The 18208-nt window shown below is 43.7% G+C and overlaps 1 protein-coding gene across 3 annotated transcripts in view; it reads left to right on the top strand.

The window, feature by feature from the left end:
• Nucleotides 1-18208, top strand: part of IZUMO4 (IZUMO family member 4) — a 43130-nt gene that overhangs the window by 17403 nt on the left and 7519 nt on the right. For 2 of the 3 annotated variants that reach the window (XM_070746794.1, XM_070746785.1), the window contains exons 3-10: nt 861-932; nt 4451-4477; nt 7259-7334; nt 8272-8319; nt 10462-10476; nt 15038-15085; nt 15535-15552; nt 17884-17906. In XM_070746794.1, the coding sequence (XP_070602895.1) occupies nt 861-932; nt 4451-4477; nt 7259-7334; nt 8272-8319; nt 10462-10476; nt 15038-15085; nt 15535-15552; nt 17884-17906 (327 nt within the window). The remainder of the gene's footprint in view (nt 1-860; nt 933-4450; nt 4478-7258; nt 7335-8271; nt 8320-10461; nt 10477-15037; nt 15086-15534; nt 15553-17883; nt 17907-18208) is intronic. The other variant, XM_070746803.1, reaches the window with a different exon arrangement.

Here is an 18208-nt window from a genome sequence, read left to right as displayed (position 1 = left end):
TTTTCAAACTATAAAGTGCCTTTGTTTGTACCAGCGTGTCTGGCTGTTTTTTCCAGTTGGTGTTGAAGTCTGGGGGCACCCAGACAGAACAGGTGAGTGGGAAGGAAGAAAGGCAAGGGGGGCGCCCCTCCCTTTTCTTTCTTCAAAAGACACCGTTTCAGTGCCTTTGCAAGCATGCAAAATCTTTACTCCTCCAAGCTGCCCCTCCCTTTTCTTTCTTAAAAAGACACCGTTTCAGTGCCTTTGCAAGCATGCAAAATCTTTGCTCCTCCAAGCTGCCCCTCCCTTTTCTTTCTTAAAAAGACACCGTTTCAGTGCCTTTGCAAGCATGCAAAATCTTTACTCCTCCAAGCTGCCCCTCCCTTTTCTTTCTTAAAAAGACACCGTTTCAGTGCCTTTGCAAGCATGCAAAATCTTTCCTACTCCAAGCTGCCCCTCCCTTTTCTTTCTTCAAAAAAGGGGGAAAAAAGAAACCCCTTCATCCCAGCAGCAGCTGCTTGGGTTCGTAAGGTGAAAATAGTTCGGAAGAAGAGGCAAAAAAATCTTAAACACCGGGTTCGTATCTTGAAAAGTTCGTTAGAAGAGGCGTTCGTAAGATGAGGTACCACTGTATACTGGTCTAGGACTTTGTTGCAGTCTTTGGAATATATAATGATCATTCCCAGCCCCAAAGTTTAAATTCTTCCACCGTTCTCCCATCTACCTTCTTCCGAGTCCAGCCATAAATAGCCATTGAAAAAATATATATTCCGTTGACTGATTACATTTGGTTGGGTGGCTGATTGCTTCACGATCATGCTAGTTGTTTTGGCTTTGTGGGTGTCGTATTTCTGACCTGTTGGATCTCTTGGTTTTCCCAGGTGATCTTCCAAAAAAACTGGACTCTATTTTTGAAGAACAAATCAAAATGCTACAGGTCGCCATAGCTGAAGGTGAGCTGTCCTTCTTCTATTCTGAATTAGTCTGAACGTCGATGGGAACGTGTTGTGGTTGGCTCTGGGCCAGCTCCTGCTCCAAGCATTGCGGGGGTTGATGTGGGAGAATCCTCCCATTGTCAGAGGCCAGTTTTACTGCCGACTGCTTCCGACAGCGAAGCATCTGTAGCAGGTAGTGAAAGTGACGTGGGATCCACAGAGGAGGTAATTACAGGCAGCCCGTTAGATAGTCGCCCCATGAGTGATTCATCATCATTATCTTCACTGGATTCAGAAGAGGAGGCATTCATTGATGTGCGCAGGCGCGGGCAATGTCAAGGAAAGAGCAACTGCGGAAGTACTATAGGAAATAAGGGAGATCACCAGTGGTTGGGGGTAATTAGGGTAATGGGGCTGCTGTTAAACATAGAAACACAGAAGACTGACAGCAGAAAAAGACCTCATGGTCCATCTAGTCTGCCCTTATACTATTTCCTGTATTTTATCTTAGGATGGATATATGTTTATCCCCGGCATGTTTAAATTCAGTTACTGTGGATTTACCAACCACGTCTGCTGGAAGTTTGTTCCAAGGATCTACTACTCTTAAATCTACTACTTAAATCTACTACTTAAATTACCAGCGTTCTTGCATCTGGGCGCCTCTTCTTAAGGCGGCTCTTCTTAACATAGAAACATAGAAACATAGAAGTCTGACAGCAGAAAAAAACCTCCTGGTCCATCTAGTCTGCCCTTATACTATTTTCTGTATTTTATCTTAGGATGGATATATGTTTATCCCAGGCATGTTTAAATTCAGTTACTGTGGATTTACCAACCATGTCTGCTGGAAGTTTGTTCCAAGGATCTACTATTCTTTCAGTAAAATAATATTTTCTCATGTTGCTTTTGATCTTTCCCCCAACTAACTTCAGATTGTGTCCCCTTGTTCTTGTGTTCACTTTCCTATTAAAAACACTTCCCTCCTGGACCTTATTTAACCCTTTAACATATTTAAATGTTTCGATCATGTCCCTTTTCCTTCTGTCCTCCAGACTATACAGATTGAGTTCATGAAGTCTTTCCTGATACGTTTTATGCTTAAGACCTTTCACCATTCTTGTAGCCCGTCTTGTAGCCCGTCTGAGGGGACTTGCTAATACCTACAACATCCTTACTATTTAAATCTGCAAGAACATTATAGGAATTTGATACAGAGAGACCAAAATTGCTATGTTTTTGCTCGACTGCACGTAATCTTCCTGAACCGACAGTTGTCCACACAGCCCTCCTCCTTGGGGCTATTTATTAGATTTTTTACGCCGCCCTTCTCCTTAGACTCAGGGCGGCTTACAACATGTTAGCAATAGCACTTTTTAACAGAGCCAGCATACTGCCCCCACAATCCGGGTCCTCATTTTACCCACCTCGGAAGGATGGAAGGCTGAGTCAACCTTGAGCCGGTGATGAGATTTGAACCGGTGACCTTCAGATCTACAGTCCGCTTCAGTGGCCTGCAGTACAGCACTCTACCTGCTGCGCCACCCCGGCTCATCATTGGATTCGGAAGGGGAGACATTCATAGATGTGCGCAGACGCAAGGCAATGTCAAGGAAAGATCAACTGCGGAAATACTATAGGAAATAAGGGAGATCACCTGTGGCTGGGGGTAATTAGGCTAATGGGGCTGCTGTTAAACATAGAAACATAGAAGACTGACGGCAGAAAAAGACCTCCTGGTCCATCTAGTCTGCCCTTATACTATTTTCTGTATTTTATCTTAGGATGGATATATGTTTATCCCAGGCATGTTTACATTCAGTTACTGTGGATTTACCAAGCACGTCTGCTGGAAGTTTGTTCCAAGCATCTACTACTCTTAAATCTACTACTTAAATCTACTTAAATTGCCAGCGTTCTTGCATCTGGGTGCCTCTTCTTAAGGTGGCTCTTCTTAAGGTGGGGGGCTGCTGCAGTATGGACCATGAAGTGGAGACGCCTCTTCTAAAATGGGGCACCCTCTAATGCCCGGCCAGTGGAACCTCCCAAGACGGGCCGCTGATCTGCCCCTTCTTCTAAGATGGCACCCTGTGGGTATGTTTCCTTAATAGAGCAACTGGCAATAACTCTTCACAGAGAAATTCCTCTTTTGATGGGGCAGTTGGTGAATGTTGTGATAAAATTGAACGGGTCCAAAGACGGGTTACAAAGATGGTGGAAGGTCTTAAGCACAAAACTTATCAGGAAAGACTTCATGGACTCAATCTGCATAGTCTGGAGGACAGAAGGAAAAGGGGGGACATGATCGAAATGTTTAAATATGTTAAAGGGTTAAATAAGGTTCAGGAGGGAAGTGCTTTTAATAGGAAAGTGAACACAAGAACAAGGGGACACAATCTGAAGTTAGTTGGGGGAAAGATCGGAAGCAACGTGAGAAAATGTTATTTTACTGAAAGAGTAGTAGATCCTTGGAACAAACTTCCAGCAGACGTGGTTGGTAAATCCACAGTAACTGAATTTAAACATGCCTGGGATAAACATATTCATCCTAAGATAAAATACAGGAAATAGTATAAGGACAGACTAGATGGACTATGAGGTCTTTTTCTGCCGTCAATCTTCTGTTTCTATATTTCTATGTGATGGGTCCACGTCTGGCTCAGCTGGCCCCTTAAACGCCGTCTTTCAAGGCTGAAGAGACCAAGGCGTTGCAACCTGGTTTCATAAGGGAGGGGCTCCATTTCATTGATCATTCTTGTTGCCCTTTTCTGCACCTTTTCCAGTGATTTTTCCTAATCATGCCAGCCATCGAAGAGAATCTGAGTATCTGAAAAGAATGGGGTCTTGGCATTAATAGCTCTAGGGAACATTTGGCCACACCTGATCACTATATAAGGGACAGTCTGGGGATAAGCGGGCATGGCAAACAACGTTCATAAAAAATCGTGGCCGTGTGGGAGCTCCAGAGTTCAAGAAACACTTTGCTGGCAGATCGCTCTAAACCACGTAAGCTCATCTTCATGTAATCTCATTGTCTGAATAAACCACAGAGAACTTTCAGTCTGTTTGACGGACAGAATCACTTCAAAGGAATTTCCCTAATTGAGCTTTGGCTTTTGGTCCAGGACCTGGTTCTTATCTTAGAGGCAGTTAAGCTGGGAATATTGCTGGAAGGGACTAAATTAGATTTGGAACTATTTAACCAGTTTTTTTACCCAAACATTTTGTAATCAATATACTTTTTAAAGTATTATCCTGTAAGTGAGTGAACTTTTTATTCTGATCGGTGGATGTTCTAGACACAACAGTGAGAATGTTTCTTCCAAGGTAAAACTTATTGAAGATAATTCCAGTAAATGCAATTGAAAATCATGAATCTTCTGTCTGTTGAGCGGCTCTTTGGTTACCTATCCAAAAACTTTTTAAAAAAATTGCAGGGGATTTACTTCTCAGTAGACCTGCAAAGGAATACACAATGAATGGATGGAAAGCCTTGGCTTAGTTAACTGTTGAAATCTTTTTCTCCTTTCTCTCAGGCAGAAACAAGTGTGAAAACCACTGTGGTAAGTTGGGGAGGAGAGCTATTCTTTATAACAAACAAGAGATTCTGCACACAATGTTAGTGTCATACGTGGTCTCCTCAGAAGATCCAGTGACGGGATTCAATTTTTTTTACTACTGATTCTGTGAGCGTGGCTTGGTGGATGTGGCATGGCTTGATGGGTAAGGACTGGTTTGCATGGCAGGGGAAGGATACTGCAAAATCTCGCTTCCCTCTCCACTCCAGGGGAAGGATACAATAAAATCTCCATTCTCTCCCCACTCCAGGGGAAGGATACTGCAAAATCCCCATTCCCTCCTCACTCCAGGGGAAGGATACTGCAAAATCCCCATTCCCTCCTCACTCCAGGGGAAGGATACTGCAAAATCCCCATTCCCTCCTCACTCCAGGGGAAGGATACTGCAAAATCCCCATTCCCTCCTCACTCCAGGGGAAGGATACTGCAGAATCCCCTCACTCCAGGGGAAGGATACTGCAGAATCCCCATTCCCTCCTCACTCCAGAGGAAAGATACTGCAAAATCCCCATTCCCTCCTCGCTCTAGGGCAAGGATACTGCAAAATCTCCATTCCCTCCTCACTCCAGGGGAAGGATACTGCAAAATCCCCATTCCCACACCGCTCCAGGGGAAGGATACAGTAAAATTTCCATTCCCTCCTCACTCCAGGGGAAGGATACAGTAAAATCTCCATTCTCTCTCCACTTCAGGGGAAGGAGACTGCAAAATCCCCATTCCTTCCTCACTCCAGGGGAAGGATACTTCAAAATCTACGGAGGAAAGATACTTCAGGGGAAAGATACTTCAGAGTCTACGGAGAGGGGCGGCATACAAATCTAATAAATTGAATTGAAAAAATGAAATTGAAAATCTCCATTCCCTCCCCAGTCCAGGGGAAGGATACAATAAAATCTCCATTCTCTCTCCACTTCAGGGGAAGGATACTGCAAACTCTCCCTTCCCTCCCCACTCCAGGGGAAGGATGCAGTAAAATCTCCCCACTCCAGCGGAAGGATACTGCAAAATCCCCATTTCCTCCAGGTCAGCTGGGACTCGGGAGACCAAGAATAGATAGAGGCAGGGCCAGCCAGTGGTGATATTTACTGGGTTTCTGAGCTACTCAAAATTTCCGCTACCGGTGTCTCCAGAACTGGTCAGAACCTGCTGTATCCGACTTCTGCTCAGAATCATCTTGTCTCAGAAGGTTGAAATAGCACCTACCTTGCAGTGATTCAGGAGACACGAATGAAGGCAAATATACACGCTCCAGGACAATGTTGCAGGGACCAGAGGTTTAGTCTTCTGAGCTTTGGGACTCTTGCTGGGGAGTCCCATCCTCAGGGAATTTCTCTCTCACTTTGTTCAGAAGACAACCAAGACTGGGGTTTTGATGGGGAGAATTACACAAAATTTCTCTCTCGCTGGGACAGTGTTCCCTCTAATTTTGGGGGGGGGGGGGCGGAAAAGTATAGTGTCTGAGCGGCAGTCCCTTTGGGACTGGGCGGCACAGAAATAATAAATAAATAAATAAACAAACAAACAAATAAAAAACCCACCCTGTTTTGCCTCAGAGAATTTCAAAATAAAATACTGTACTGTGTGTCTATAACGGTGAGCTCATAATAGGGCAACTCTATCAATATCAAAATGCCACTTAAATAGTTGAGCTAGTTTCAAACTAGATTTTGATTTTCTTTCTCTCTTCCTTACTCCCATTCTTTTTCTTTCTCTTTTCCTTCCTCTCTTTTTTCTATCTGTTTCTCTCTCTTCCTCTCTTCCTCTCTCTCCTTCCCTCTCACTCTTTCCCTCTCGGCTTCTGGGCAGGTTTGGAAAACTCTGAGTTGATGATGATTTTTAAGTGAGCGATTGCTCACTGCTCAGCTTAGAGGGAACTATGGATGGGATCTAATATTGTTTTTTGTGGATTTTTGCCATGAGTCTGTTGCAGTAAGCAGTCTACAATGAGTAGGTCAATGAGTAGGCAACCATTGGTTTGATGACCTTGGCAGTTGTTTTGGTTCAAGGGAGAACATCTCCCTTATCAACTCAGCTGGAATTCACTACTTGAGAAGCTAGGTAAGATTCGATTTACAACTCTTAATGGCAATGTTGTTACAGTGGGTTCTAGGATTTAGGTCACTGGATATGAATACTCCAAGGTCTTTGACAGAGTGAAGGTCGTCTACAAGTTCATTTCCACCAAGTTTGTATTTTGTGTTCTGATTTTTTTTTTGCCAATGTGTAAGACAGAGGCATTTCTTGGCTGAGATTTCAAGTTGCCAGTTGTTAGACCATTCAGCTACATGGTCAAGATCCTTTTGAAGAGTAGCAGTATAGTCGGCGGTATTAAATATTTTAACATCATTGGCAAAGAGAACACAGTTGCTGATAATAAGGTCAGAGAGATCATTTATGTAGAGAATGAAGAGTGTTGGTCCAAAAACACTACCTTGAGGGACACCAACAATGCCTTGAGTTCCAGGTCCATGCCTTCTAAAGCAGGGGTCTCCAACTTTGGCAACTTTAAGACTGGTGGACTTCAACTCCCAGAGCATTTAAGAAATAGAAAATATAACAAATCAAACAGCTCTCCAAGATTCCAGAAACGTTCTGTTTCCCAGCTGTGTAACATTTTTGGTGTGCAGAATATTTGTTCTTCTATTGAGCATAAGGTGTGTGCATCTGTGAGTGTGCATGCATACGTGTATAAATGTGCATGTTCAATATAAAATAATACATATTTTCTTGGGTGATTAATTAATTTGCCATTTCTTCTTTTTCCAGGCATCAACCACTATGACGCTATCTCCTGTGAAAGCTGCAATGCAACCAAACCAACTTGCTTTGGCTATAACTGCGAGTACGGATCATTTTTCCTTCCTTCCTTCCTTCCTTCCTTCCTTCCTTCCTTCCTTCCTTCCTTCCTTCCTTCCTTCCTTGCCTTCCTTCCTTCCTGTCTGTCTTTCTTTCTTTCTAATACTTTCCTTCCTTCCTGTCTTTCTTTCTTTCCTTCCTTCCTTTCTTTCTTTCTAATACTTTCCTTCCTTCCTTCCTTCCTCCTTTCCTTCCTTCCTTCTTTCTTTCTTTCTTTCTTTCTTTCTTTCTTTCTAATACTTTCCTTCCTTCCTTCCTCCTTTCCTTCCTTCCTTCTTTCTTTCTTTCTTTCTAATACTTTCTTTCCTTCTTTCCTTCCTTCCTTCCCTCCCTCCCTCTTAATTATTGAAAAGTTTGAACTTTGGGGCTGGCAAAAATAGCCCCTACTATAAACAATAATAAATCATATACAGTGAAAAAAATGGCATACTGTATATGGACATTGTATATTTTATGAATCTGTTCTATTTTGGCCAAAGGTTTAGTATGGCATGTACCAATTCTGCCTCTCGCTACTGTCAAGCCTCACCCAGCTAGGAACGATGGAGAAAACAAAAATTATTATTATTTGCCTCTTGGGATAAGAATCAGTGGTTCTCACCTTTCTAATGCCACTATCTCTTAATACAGTTCCTCATGTTGTGGTGACCCCCAACCATAAGTCTAGCGCCAATTCTCCATTCCCCACCCTTGCATTAGCTTGATTTTTACGCCGACACCTCGCCCCATTTTGGTGAACCAGACAGTGGGTGGGGCTTAACCAGGGCTTATTTTTCGGAGTGGGAGGTAGGGCTTATATTAGGCGCAGATGTGAAAAATCGGACTAGAGCTTGTTTTCAGGGTAGGCTGCATTTATGGGGAAACATGGCATAGGTCATTGTGATGCCCTTCTCGCTTACATTTTCACGTGTTCTTTTCTGCAGCTCCTCAGAAAAATGGAAAGATGCCTTGAATGAACTCTATGACTATGTGTAAGTCTCATTGTACTATGTTCTGGTCACAAAATAAAACCTTGAAGGTTGAACCTAAGAGTAGAACCTAGAGTAGCCAAGGTCAAAAGAAAAGGTAGAAATGGCCCATCCAGGTGAGACCATAGCATTTGGCAGCATCTCTATGGATTGTCTACAGCAGAGGTAGGCAAAGTTGGCTCTTCTATGACTTATGGACTTCAACTCCCAGAATTCCTGAACCAATCGTGCTAACTGGGAGTTGAAGTCCATATGCCATAGAAGAGCCAACTTTGCCTATATATATATACACATACAAACATACAAACATACATACATACATACATACATACATACATACATACATACACACACACACTGTGGAAAAAAATAAAGGGAACACTCAAATAACATATCCTAGATCTGAATGAATGAAATATTCTCATTGAATACTTTGTTCTGTACAAAGTTGAATGTGCACAACAGCAGGTGAAATTGGTTGTCAATCAGTGTTGCTTCTTTAAGTGGACAATTTAATTTCAGACGTTTGATTTACTTGGAGTTATATTGTGTTATTTAAGTGTTCCCAGTACACACACACACATACACATACAACACACACATCTATCATCTATCTATCCATCCATCCATCCATCCATCCATCCATCCATCCATCTATCTATCTAATCTCAACAAGAATAAAATGCAAAACACCACCAACAAAAAGAAAGAAAGAGAAAGAAAGAAAGAAAAAATAAGAAAGAAAAAAATTGTGTACAAGAAAGAAAAGAAAATGACACCAACATCTAACAAATGTAATTTTAGACATAGATTCCACCCTTGCTGGATGTTGGAAAAACAATAAAGAATTTAAAAAAAAACCAACCTGATAAATTCTTTTCCCCTTTACATAGCTGGTCTACAACTAGTTTATAAGCCTTCCGGATCCAGTATTATCTCATTGTGCCTTAAGATTGGGCTTCTTTTAATTTAAATGTATGTAACCTACTTTAGAGCAAGCGTAATAGCGTTTGTACCTTTCCTGCCTCCAAATGGAGTACATTGTAAGAACGTACTGTACTGTACACTTCTCAAAACTGGAATGGAAGCAATGGATGATATTTATTTAAATAATGTAATTTATTGCATTTGTGAGCCAGTTTCCCCAGGCATTCGTGTGTGGTGTGCAGATTAAGTTAGCACCACAAGACACAGGCTACTCTTATGGTGGGAGAATCTGCTTTATTTTAACGGTGCTTCTCATGGGTGACATAATTTGAAGGCTTTTCCATAGAAAGCAACCATAATATACATTGCTCAAAAAAACAAAGGTAACTCTCAAACAACACAATAGATTAGGTTAGAGTGCAGCATTGCAGGCTACTTCAGCTAACTGCTAGCTGTGGTTCAGCAGTTCAAATCCCACCACTGGCTCAAGGTTGACTCAACCCTCCATCCTTCCGAGGTGGGTAAAATGAGGACCCAATGGTTGGGGGTAATATGCTGAGTCTGTAAACATGGGGCTGTAAAGCACTATGAAACGCAGTGTTTCCTGTAAGCTGCGTGCGCGCCCCAAAATAATCCCCCGCGCACCCTTTTCACACACACACAACACACCACACACACAAGTGGGGAGGAGACAGGGATGGAAAAAGAGGAAAAGATAGTAATAATAGTAATAGATTTCGGTTTTGTTTTATTATTAATTTCTTTTAATAAAAAAGAAGGGAATTTTTTTCTTGCTATATATATATTTTTTATGTCAGATCACCCTGGTATATTGAAGGAACGTCACAGCTCCTTTTTGCCTCTAGGCCCAACCCAGGACCATTTCAAGGCAGTTAATTTATTCATAGCTGACAACTATATTCTGTATGTATCAAATATTTTTAGCTGAAATTTTAAAATTAAGGGAGACTAGGATGGAACCAAAAAAAATAGAGGGAACATTGATGAAGCGGTATATAAATCTAAAGGCTATTTCTATTTAATTCTAAATGAGAAACAAGGAACTGATAGCACATCTAACCATGGAGGCAGAAGTTCAGATTTTGCCCCTACCATTCTTTGCAAATTTGGCCCTTTTGCAATGTTCGAGCAAGTTAGAAACAAGATGCGGTGACATTTCTCACTTATATGCCTTTTTCTTTTTTCTTTTTTTTCTAGAAAGAGCTTGAACAAGTAAGTTGAGATTTATCTTCCAATGAGTGTAAGCCAGCGGTGGGTCAAACTCAAGATCAAGGGGCCACATCTGGCCCGCAGGGTGCATAGATCTGGCCCACGGGGCTGTTGTATTCGAGAGCGGGAACAAAGAAGATGAGCCAGAGGGAATTTTTTGGAGCACCTTTTATTACAAGCAGAAACTTGAGAAAAGAACTGGCTATGAGCGGGAGGGAAGCCCCTTTTAAGGGTTTCCCAGCTGCCCGTCCAGTCAGGGACAGACGTTCGATTCTGCCGCCGCTTTCTCAGCCAATCAGTGGTAGCTATGCTAATTTTCAACATACAGTGGTACCTCTACCTAAGAATGCCTCTACTTAAGAACTTCTCTAGATACCGTGTTTCCCCGATAGTAAGACCCCCCCGATTGTAAGACATATGGGGGGTTTCAGGGGGGTCGGCTAATATAAGCCATACCCCGAAAGTAAGACATATGTCTTACTTTTGGGGAAACACGGTACTAAAAGCGAGGGAGGCGTCCGCTACTCCCGCCGCTGCCTTTGGTCTCCCCGCCGCGCCTGGGGCTGCCTGCCTGCCTGCTGCCGTAGCCGGGCTGGGCGCGGGGCATCCTCGGTGTTGGGCAGCAGCGGGAGGAGCCGCAGCCTCTGGAGCCGGCCACCCCCAGGACGCGCATCGCAGACCGGCCCCGCCGCGGCGCAGGAGGGATGGAGGCCAGCCGCGCAACGCCGCCCGCCCGGAGGAGAAGAGGCCTCGCCCGGGCCGAAGCCGCCTTTGGTCTCCCCGCCGCGCCTGGGGCTGCCTGCCTGCCTGCTGCCGTAGCCGGGCTGGGCGCGGGGCATCCTCGGTGTTGGGCAGCAGGCAGGCAGGCAGCCCGAGGCGCGGCGGGGAGAGCAAAGGTGGCTTCGGCCCGGGCGAGGCCTCTTCTCCTCCGGGCAGCCGCGCCTGCCACGCAACGCCGCCTAACGCCGCCCGCCCGGAGGAGAAGACGCCTCGCCCGGGCCGAAGCCGCCTTTGCTCTCCCCGCCGCGCCTGGGGCTGCCTGCCTGCCTGCTGCCGTAGCCGGGCTGGGCGCGGGGCATCCTCGGCGTTGGGCAGCAGCAGAAAGAGCCGCAGCCTCCGGAGCCGGCCAGCCGGGCGCCCCCAGGACGCGCATCGCAGACCGGCCCCACCACGGCGCAGGAGGGATGGAGGCCGGGCCCGACGGGCAGCCGCGCCTGCCGCGCAACGCCGCCTAACGCCGCCCGCCCGGAGGAGAAGAGGCCTCGCCCGGGCCGAAGCCCGAAGACGAGCCGGCCCCGGTGCCCGGGACAATATAACACATACCCCCAAAGTAAGACACAGTGGGGCTTTTGGGGGTAAAAAGATAGTAAGACACTGCCTTACTATCGGGGAAACACGGTAAGAACCGGGTGTTCAAGATTTTTTTGCCTCTTCTCAAGAACCATTTTCTACTTAAGAACCCGAGCCCAGAAGAATTTCCCAGGAAATTTGAGAGCGGCATGAAGGCCTGGACCGTTTCCTGCCATTCCCCTTGGGTTTCTCTCTCTGGCGCAGTGTATAGGAGGCAGCCTGGCGCTGGGTGTATGGGAGGCACGTGCTCCTTCTTGCCGTCTCAGAGTCCCTTTTTTTTTTTTTAAGCCTTAAAGTTTTGGATTTTTTTGATTCTCTTCCCCTGCCCTTCTTCCTTTGGCAGCGACTGTCCTCTTCCTCTTCTTCCTCCTCCTCCTCCTCCCACCCAAATTCCGAGCTTTTATTTCTTTCCTAATGGGTTTGCACACATTATTTGCTTTTACATTGATTCCTATGAGAAAAATTGCTTCTACTTACAAACTTTTCTACTTAAGAACCTGGTCACAGAACGAATTAAGTTTGTTTATTTATTTGTTTGTTTGTTTATTTATTTATTTATTTGTTGTTTGTTTGTTTGGATTTGTATGCTGCCCCTCTCCAAGGTACCACTGTAGAATAGAGGTACCACTGTAGCTCTGTACGTAGCAGGGCCACCCTGAAAACTGCAAAGGATAGGCCTCTGCCAGTGAAAACGGAGCTCGGGAGGGCCGCCTCTCGAGCTGTTTTTCACTGGCGGAGAGTTGCAGGCCAATCATAGCTGAAAACAGAGCTCAGGAGCATTTCTCTGGCAAAGCACTCGGCCCACCACAGGCGCCCCTGACACAAGTGACTTTGGGCTGGCCACACCCATTTTGGCCACATTCCTCCCGAGGTCAAGCACAAACCTGATGCGGCCCTCAATGACATTGAGTTTGACACCACTGGTGCAGGGGTGGATTCCAATTGCTGGTGCTACCAGTTCCACAGCTTTACTTCTGCGGGCGCGCATGTGCGTCCCAGTGTGTTTTTGCTTCTGCGCATGTGCAGGAGGCAAGATTTTGTGAGGGGACACGTGTGAGATTTTAGCAATTGTTTTGCTTCTGCGCATGCACAGAAGCAAAAACACGTTGGGACGTGCGCCCGCAGGGAAAGCAAAGCTACACGTGCAGCTCAACTTTTACTACCGGTGTAGGAACCCACTACTGCCCTGGTGTAGGCTTATCATATAAATAAAGAATGATTTTATCCAAATGTATTTGGCTAATACAGTGGTACCTCTACTTATGAACTTAATTCGCTCCGTGACCAGGTTCTTAAGTAGAAAAATTTGTAAGAAGAAGCAATTTTTCCCATAGGAATCAATGTAAAAGCAAATAATGTGTGCGATTGGGGAAACCACAGGGAGGGTGGAGGCCCTGTTTCCTCCCAGGAGATTCCTAGAGAGGCCCCACAGAGGCTTCTCCCCACCTTTTCCGGCCTTGTTTCCTCCCAGAAGATTCCTAGAGAGGCCCCACAGAGGCTTCTCCCCACCTTTTCCGGCCTTGTTTCCTCCCAGGAGATTCCTAGAGAGGTCCCACAGAGGCATCTCTCTGCCTTTTCCGGCCTTGTTTCCTCCCAGGAGATTCCTAGAGAGGCCCCACAGAGGCTTCTCCCCACCTTTTCCGGCCTTGTTTCCTCCCAGGAGATTCCTAGAGAGGCCCCACAGAGGCTTCTCCCCACCTTTTCCGGCCTTGTTTCCTCCCAGAAGATTCCTAGAGAGGCCCCACAGGCTTCTCCCCACCTTTTCCGGCCTTGTTTCCTCCCAGGAGATTCCTAGAGAGGTCCCACAGAGGCATCTCCCTGCCTTTTCCGGTTACAGTTTCGGAGGCTCAGGTTTGTAAGTGGAAAACGGTTCTTGAGAAGAGGCAAAAAAAATCGTGAACACCCGGTTCCTATCTAGAAAAGTTCGTAAGTAGAGGTGTTCTTAGGTAGAGGTACCACTGTATCTGCAAAACACATTGCTGCTGAAGATTCTCCTTTAAAAATTTAGACAAGGCAGGGGAGGATGGGTTTCACAGTTGGAACTGGACACTTGGCAGTAAACTACCAATTGACCTTTGTCAACTGCCTTGGCAGTTGGTCAACAGATATACCTTGGCTAAATTAGATTCCTTAATGCAGACAAGATCAAATCCTCAGAAAAAGAAGCAATTGGATTCAGAAACTTATATAGTTCCTCCTACCGCAATGTTTAAACTTGTGTTTTTCCAAACTTGGCAACTTCTAAGATGCGCGGACTTCAGTTCCCAGCTGCTTAACTGCCAACATCTTAACGTTGCTAAATTTGAAAAACACTAAGTGTCTTTGTTTGAAATTAATGGATGCTTGGATGTGTATAGAATGGAGAGAAAAAGAAACAAAGATACTGTCTGTTACCCTTGGAAGTAATCCTACTGGATTAGTATGCTCTTCGGAGATAGCTTTCTTGGGATTACTTAGATCTACTAGAGGTAATTCTGGAGATTATTCGAAATACTGTAGTACAAAATACAGGCCCGTGCTTGCAAATAGCAGAGATATTGTATGAGAGATACAATCCAAGGTGCCGGAATAGAATAGAATAGAACAGAATAGAATACAGTATTCCCTCAATTTTCGCGGGGGATGCGTTCCGAGACCACCCGTGAAAGTCAAATTTCCGCGAAGTAGAGATGCGGAAGTAAATACACTATTTTTGGTTATGGACAATATCACAAGCCATCCCTTAGCACTTTAAACCCCTAAATTACCATTTCCCATTCCCTTAACAACAATTTACTCACCATTATTACTGGTAGTCACCATTGAATAAGACACTTAGTGATTCTGATATTTATAAACATAATTATTTATTAACAATAATTATTATTTTTTGTTATTTATTTGCAAAAAATATTAATTTGCCGATGACGTATAACGTCATCGGGCAGGAAAAACCATGGGTATAGAAAAAAACCCGCTAAGTATTTTTAAATTAATATTTTTTGAAAAACCGTGGTATAGGCTATTCACGAAGTTCGAACCCGCGAAAATCGAGGGAACACTGTAGAATAGAATAGAATTCTTTATTGGCCAAGTGTGATTGGACACACAAGGAATTTGTCTTGGTGCATATGCTCTCAGTGTACATAAAAGAAAAGTTCGTCAAGAATCATTAGAAACAGGTTGACAAAAAGCCAGAACCTCTTGTAACATCATCTGATGGTTGTATCCACAGGGAACCAGAAGTATGGGCGTCGGCCCTAAGACAGGTCCCTACATTTAGGTAAGTCCCTGTTTCTTTGGAAGCTGTGGGGGAAGTGGAGAGCTTTGCTCTGTAAAAAAAAAAAAAAGCTCTTGGTACAGACAGAGAGAAAAGGGAGGGAGGAGAACTAAGCAACTTGCCCAGAGGATTCTGGGAACAAGGATGAGGTGTTGAATAGATATTGCAAAAGCTGCAAGACAATAGTTGTAAGTGTGAAAAACGGCCCTAAGTCATTCCCCTCCCCCCCAGTGCCATTGTTAATTTGAATGGTCACTAAATGAACTGTTGTAAATTGAGGACTACCTGTAGATTTTTAAAAAAACAAACCCCACATAATTAGGGGATCTGCTAAGCAGAAATGAGGTCAGTAAATGGTTGAATCATCCACCTGTGGATTCAAAATAGGGGCTGAACTGATCTCTCTCTAATGACTAAAATAATTTCTCATTGTTTCTCTGTTTGTCTTTCAGTCATTGTACTGCCGAAAGGTAAGGAGTGACAGCAAGGAAGAATGTTTAGGGCTAAATGGGATTGGGATTGTTTCTTAGTTCACACATTACTCAGGTGATTAGCAGAAATAAAAACAAAACCCAGCTATGGCTTACTCAAGCAAGCAAGCCAAAACTGTATAGCATCTATCTATCTATCTGTCTGTCTGTCTGTCTGTCTGTCTGTCTGTCTGTCTGTCTGTCTGTCTGTCTGTCTATCTGTCTAATCTGTCTGTCTAATCTATCTATCTATCTATCTATCTATCTATCTATCTATCTATCTATCTATCATCTATCTAGTCTGTCTGTCTGTCTGTCTGTCTGTCTATCTATCTAGCATCTATCCATCCATCCATCCATCTAGTTTTATCACATAAATCATAACAATTAAATGATAGCTTTGGGGAAGCTGTGGCAGCCACACCCGGAGATTTGGAAAAGATAAAATAGCTTTTTTCTGCAAAAGTTGGCTGCAGCGTTTCAAGTTTTTTTGAGTGAGATTTTTTTCCCTTGTTCCTAAATGTATGGGATAGAATCTCTGATCTCAAGAGAACAGCACCGCGCTTTGAACTGTAAACTAACCAGAAGCATTTCAGCCCCATTGTGGGCTGTGCGTATTGCCTCGATGTGATATATTTATGATTTGGTGGGTCACATGAACCCAGAAAATTCTAGCACGTATCCAGAAAGAAATTCAAGAGGCCCTTTGTTAAGAGGCCCGGATATAACAAAATCCTTCACCAAAGGCTCTTTGTAAAGACAAAAATGTGATGATATTTTAGAACAAGGGGTAGACATTTTCCCCCAGTTACTTGTCTTACGACCAACAGGAAATTCCAGAATAAATGGATAAGTTTTCTAATTGGAGAGACATAAAAAACTGGGGATCAGAAGAACTACTTTTCAGCTTGTGGATAACCCATTTGGAGTTAGGAGGTCAAGAAGAGGAAAAGTTTGCTGATAGTCCCAAGCTTCCCAGGGTAAAAAAAATTATGAAGGAATTGCAGAGACAACTACAAAGATACCTCTACATTTGTGGACCAGAGCTCCTTATGGGACAGGGAAGTGAAGAGCTAGCTGGTTGCTCTGGAAACATTGCAAATGTCTTACACACCGTAGATAGATATTTCAGCATCATTTGGCTCAATAGCCCACTAAAGACTGTAATATAAGACAGCATTTTTCAACCTTGGCAGCTTGAAGATGTGTGGACTTCAACTCCCAGAATTCCCTAACCAGCTGGCTGGTTGGGGAATTCTGGGAGTTGAAGTCCACACATTTTCAAGCTGCCTAGTTTGAAAACCCCTGATGTAGGACACTTTTTCGTCATTGCTGAAGGGAAACAAGAACCACTATTAGGAATGCCTACAGGATTTAGTCCCAAAAGTCAAAAAGACAATGGTGTGATCAAGACACTGCCCATTATGTACAATCACACAAGTCATCTTCTATGACCATAACCCTGTAGACATCTCTGGAGGACAACACCTTTTCATTATTATTATTATTATTATTATTATTATTATTATTATTATTATTATTATTATGTCAGTACAACACAGCAAGCGAGATCACTATGCTGGATTTTGTATTTCATCACCAGTCGGGCGCTTCCCAAGCACCTAGGACTGCGTGATGTAGCGGCGAATTATGTTTGCCGATCCCAGTAAAGCGGCCTTTTGCAATTGACAGATGGAGATTTTGTCAATTCCGATGGTTTTCAAATGTCCGCTGAGATCCTTCGGTACTGCGCCCAGCGTGCCAAGTACCACTGGGACCACTTTCACGGGCTTATGCCAGAGTCGTTGCAGCTCGATTTTTAGATCTTCGTATTTCACTAAGTTCTCTAGCTGCTTCTCAATTCTGCTGTCTCTTGGGATTGCAATGTCGATGATCCATGCTTTCTTTTTCTCCACGATCACAATGTCTGGTGTGTTATGCTTCAGAATTCGGTCAGTCTGAAGTCGGAAGTCCCACAGTAGTTTTGCTTGCTCATTTTCGACCACTTTTTCGGGCTTAGCATCCCACCAGTTCTCTGCCACTGGTAAATGGTAGTTCCGGCACAAGTTCCAGTGGATCATCTGTGCCACAGCATTATGTCTATGCTTGTAGTCAGTCTGTGCGATCTTTTTGCTGCTGTTATTATTATTATTATTATTATTATTATTATTATTATTATTATTATTTTGCTTTTGAGATATTCAATGAACAGGATTCTGCTGCAGGTGATGCTCGATTTAGAAAATAATTCTTCTTTGATGTTTGCATTTATCCTTTTTCAAAATTCCTCTGATATACTATTAACTTTCATTTCCTCCTTTTTTTTAATAGCCCCGATACACTGAATTTTACAAGTAAGTTTTCAAAAGCATGAAGATTTACTGTATATTTCGGAGTATAAGACTCACCTTAGTTTTGAGGGAGGAAAATAGGGAAAAAATATCTACCTACCAGGTATTCATCTGGCTAGCATCCTTAGTCTGGTCAGCTTCAGCACATTATTTTATCCCCTTGTTAGAGCTGAAGAAAACCATCTTCAGAGGGAGTAGCAATGAAAACAAGCCTGCAAAGACTTAGGGCTGGGAAAAAACTTCTTTGGAATAGCAATGAAAAAATTCTGCAAGCCAGGAAGATTGTTAGAGCCTTTTTAGGGCTG

The sequence above is a fragment of the Erythrolamprus reginae genome, chromosome 1 (assembly GCF_031021105.1).
Source record: "Erythrolamprus reginae isolate rEryReg1 chromosome 1, rEryReg1.hap1, whole genome shotgun sequence".
Taxonomy (NCBI): domain Eukaryota; kingdom Metazoa; phylum Chordata; class Lepidosauria; order Squamata; family Dipsadidae; genus Erythrolamprus; species Erythrolamprus reginae.
The sequence above is the reverse complement of the archived record's forward strand: the minus strand, read 5'-3'. Positions and strand labels throughout refer to the sequence as shown.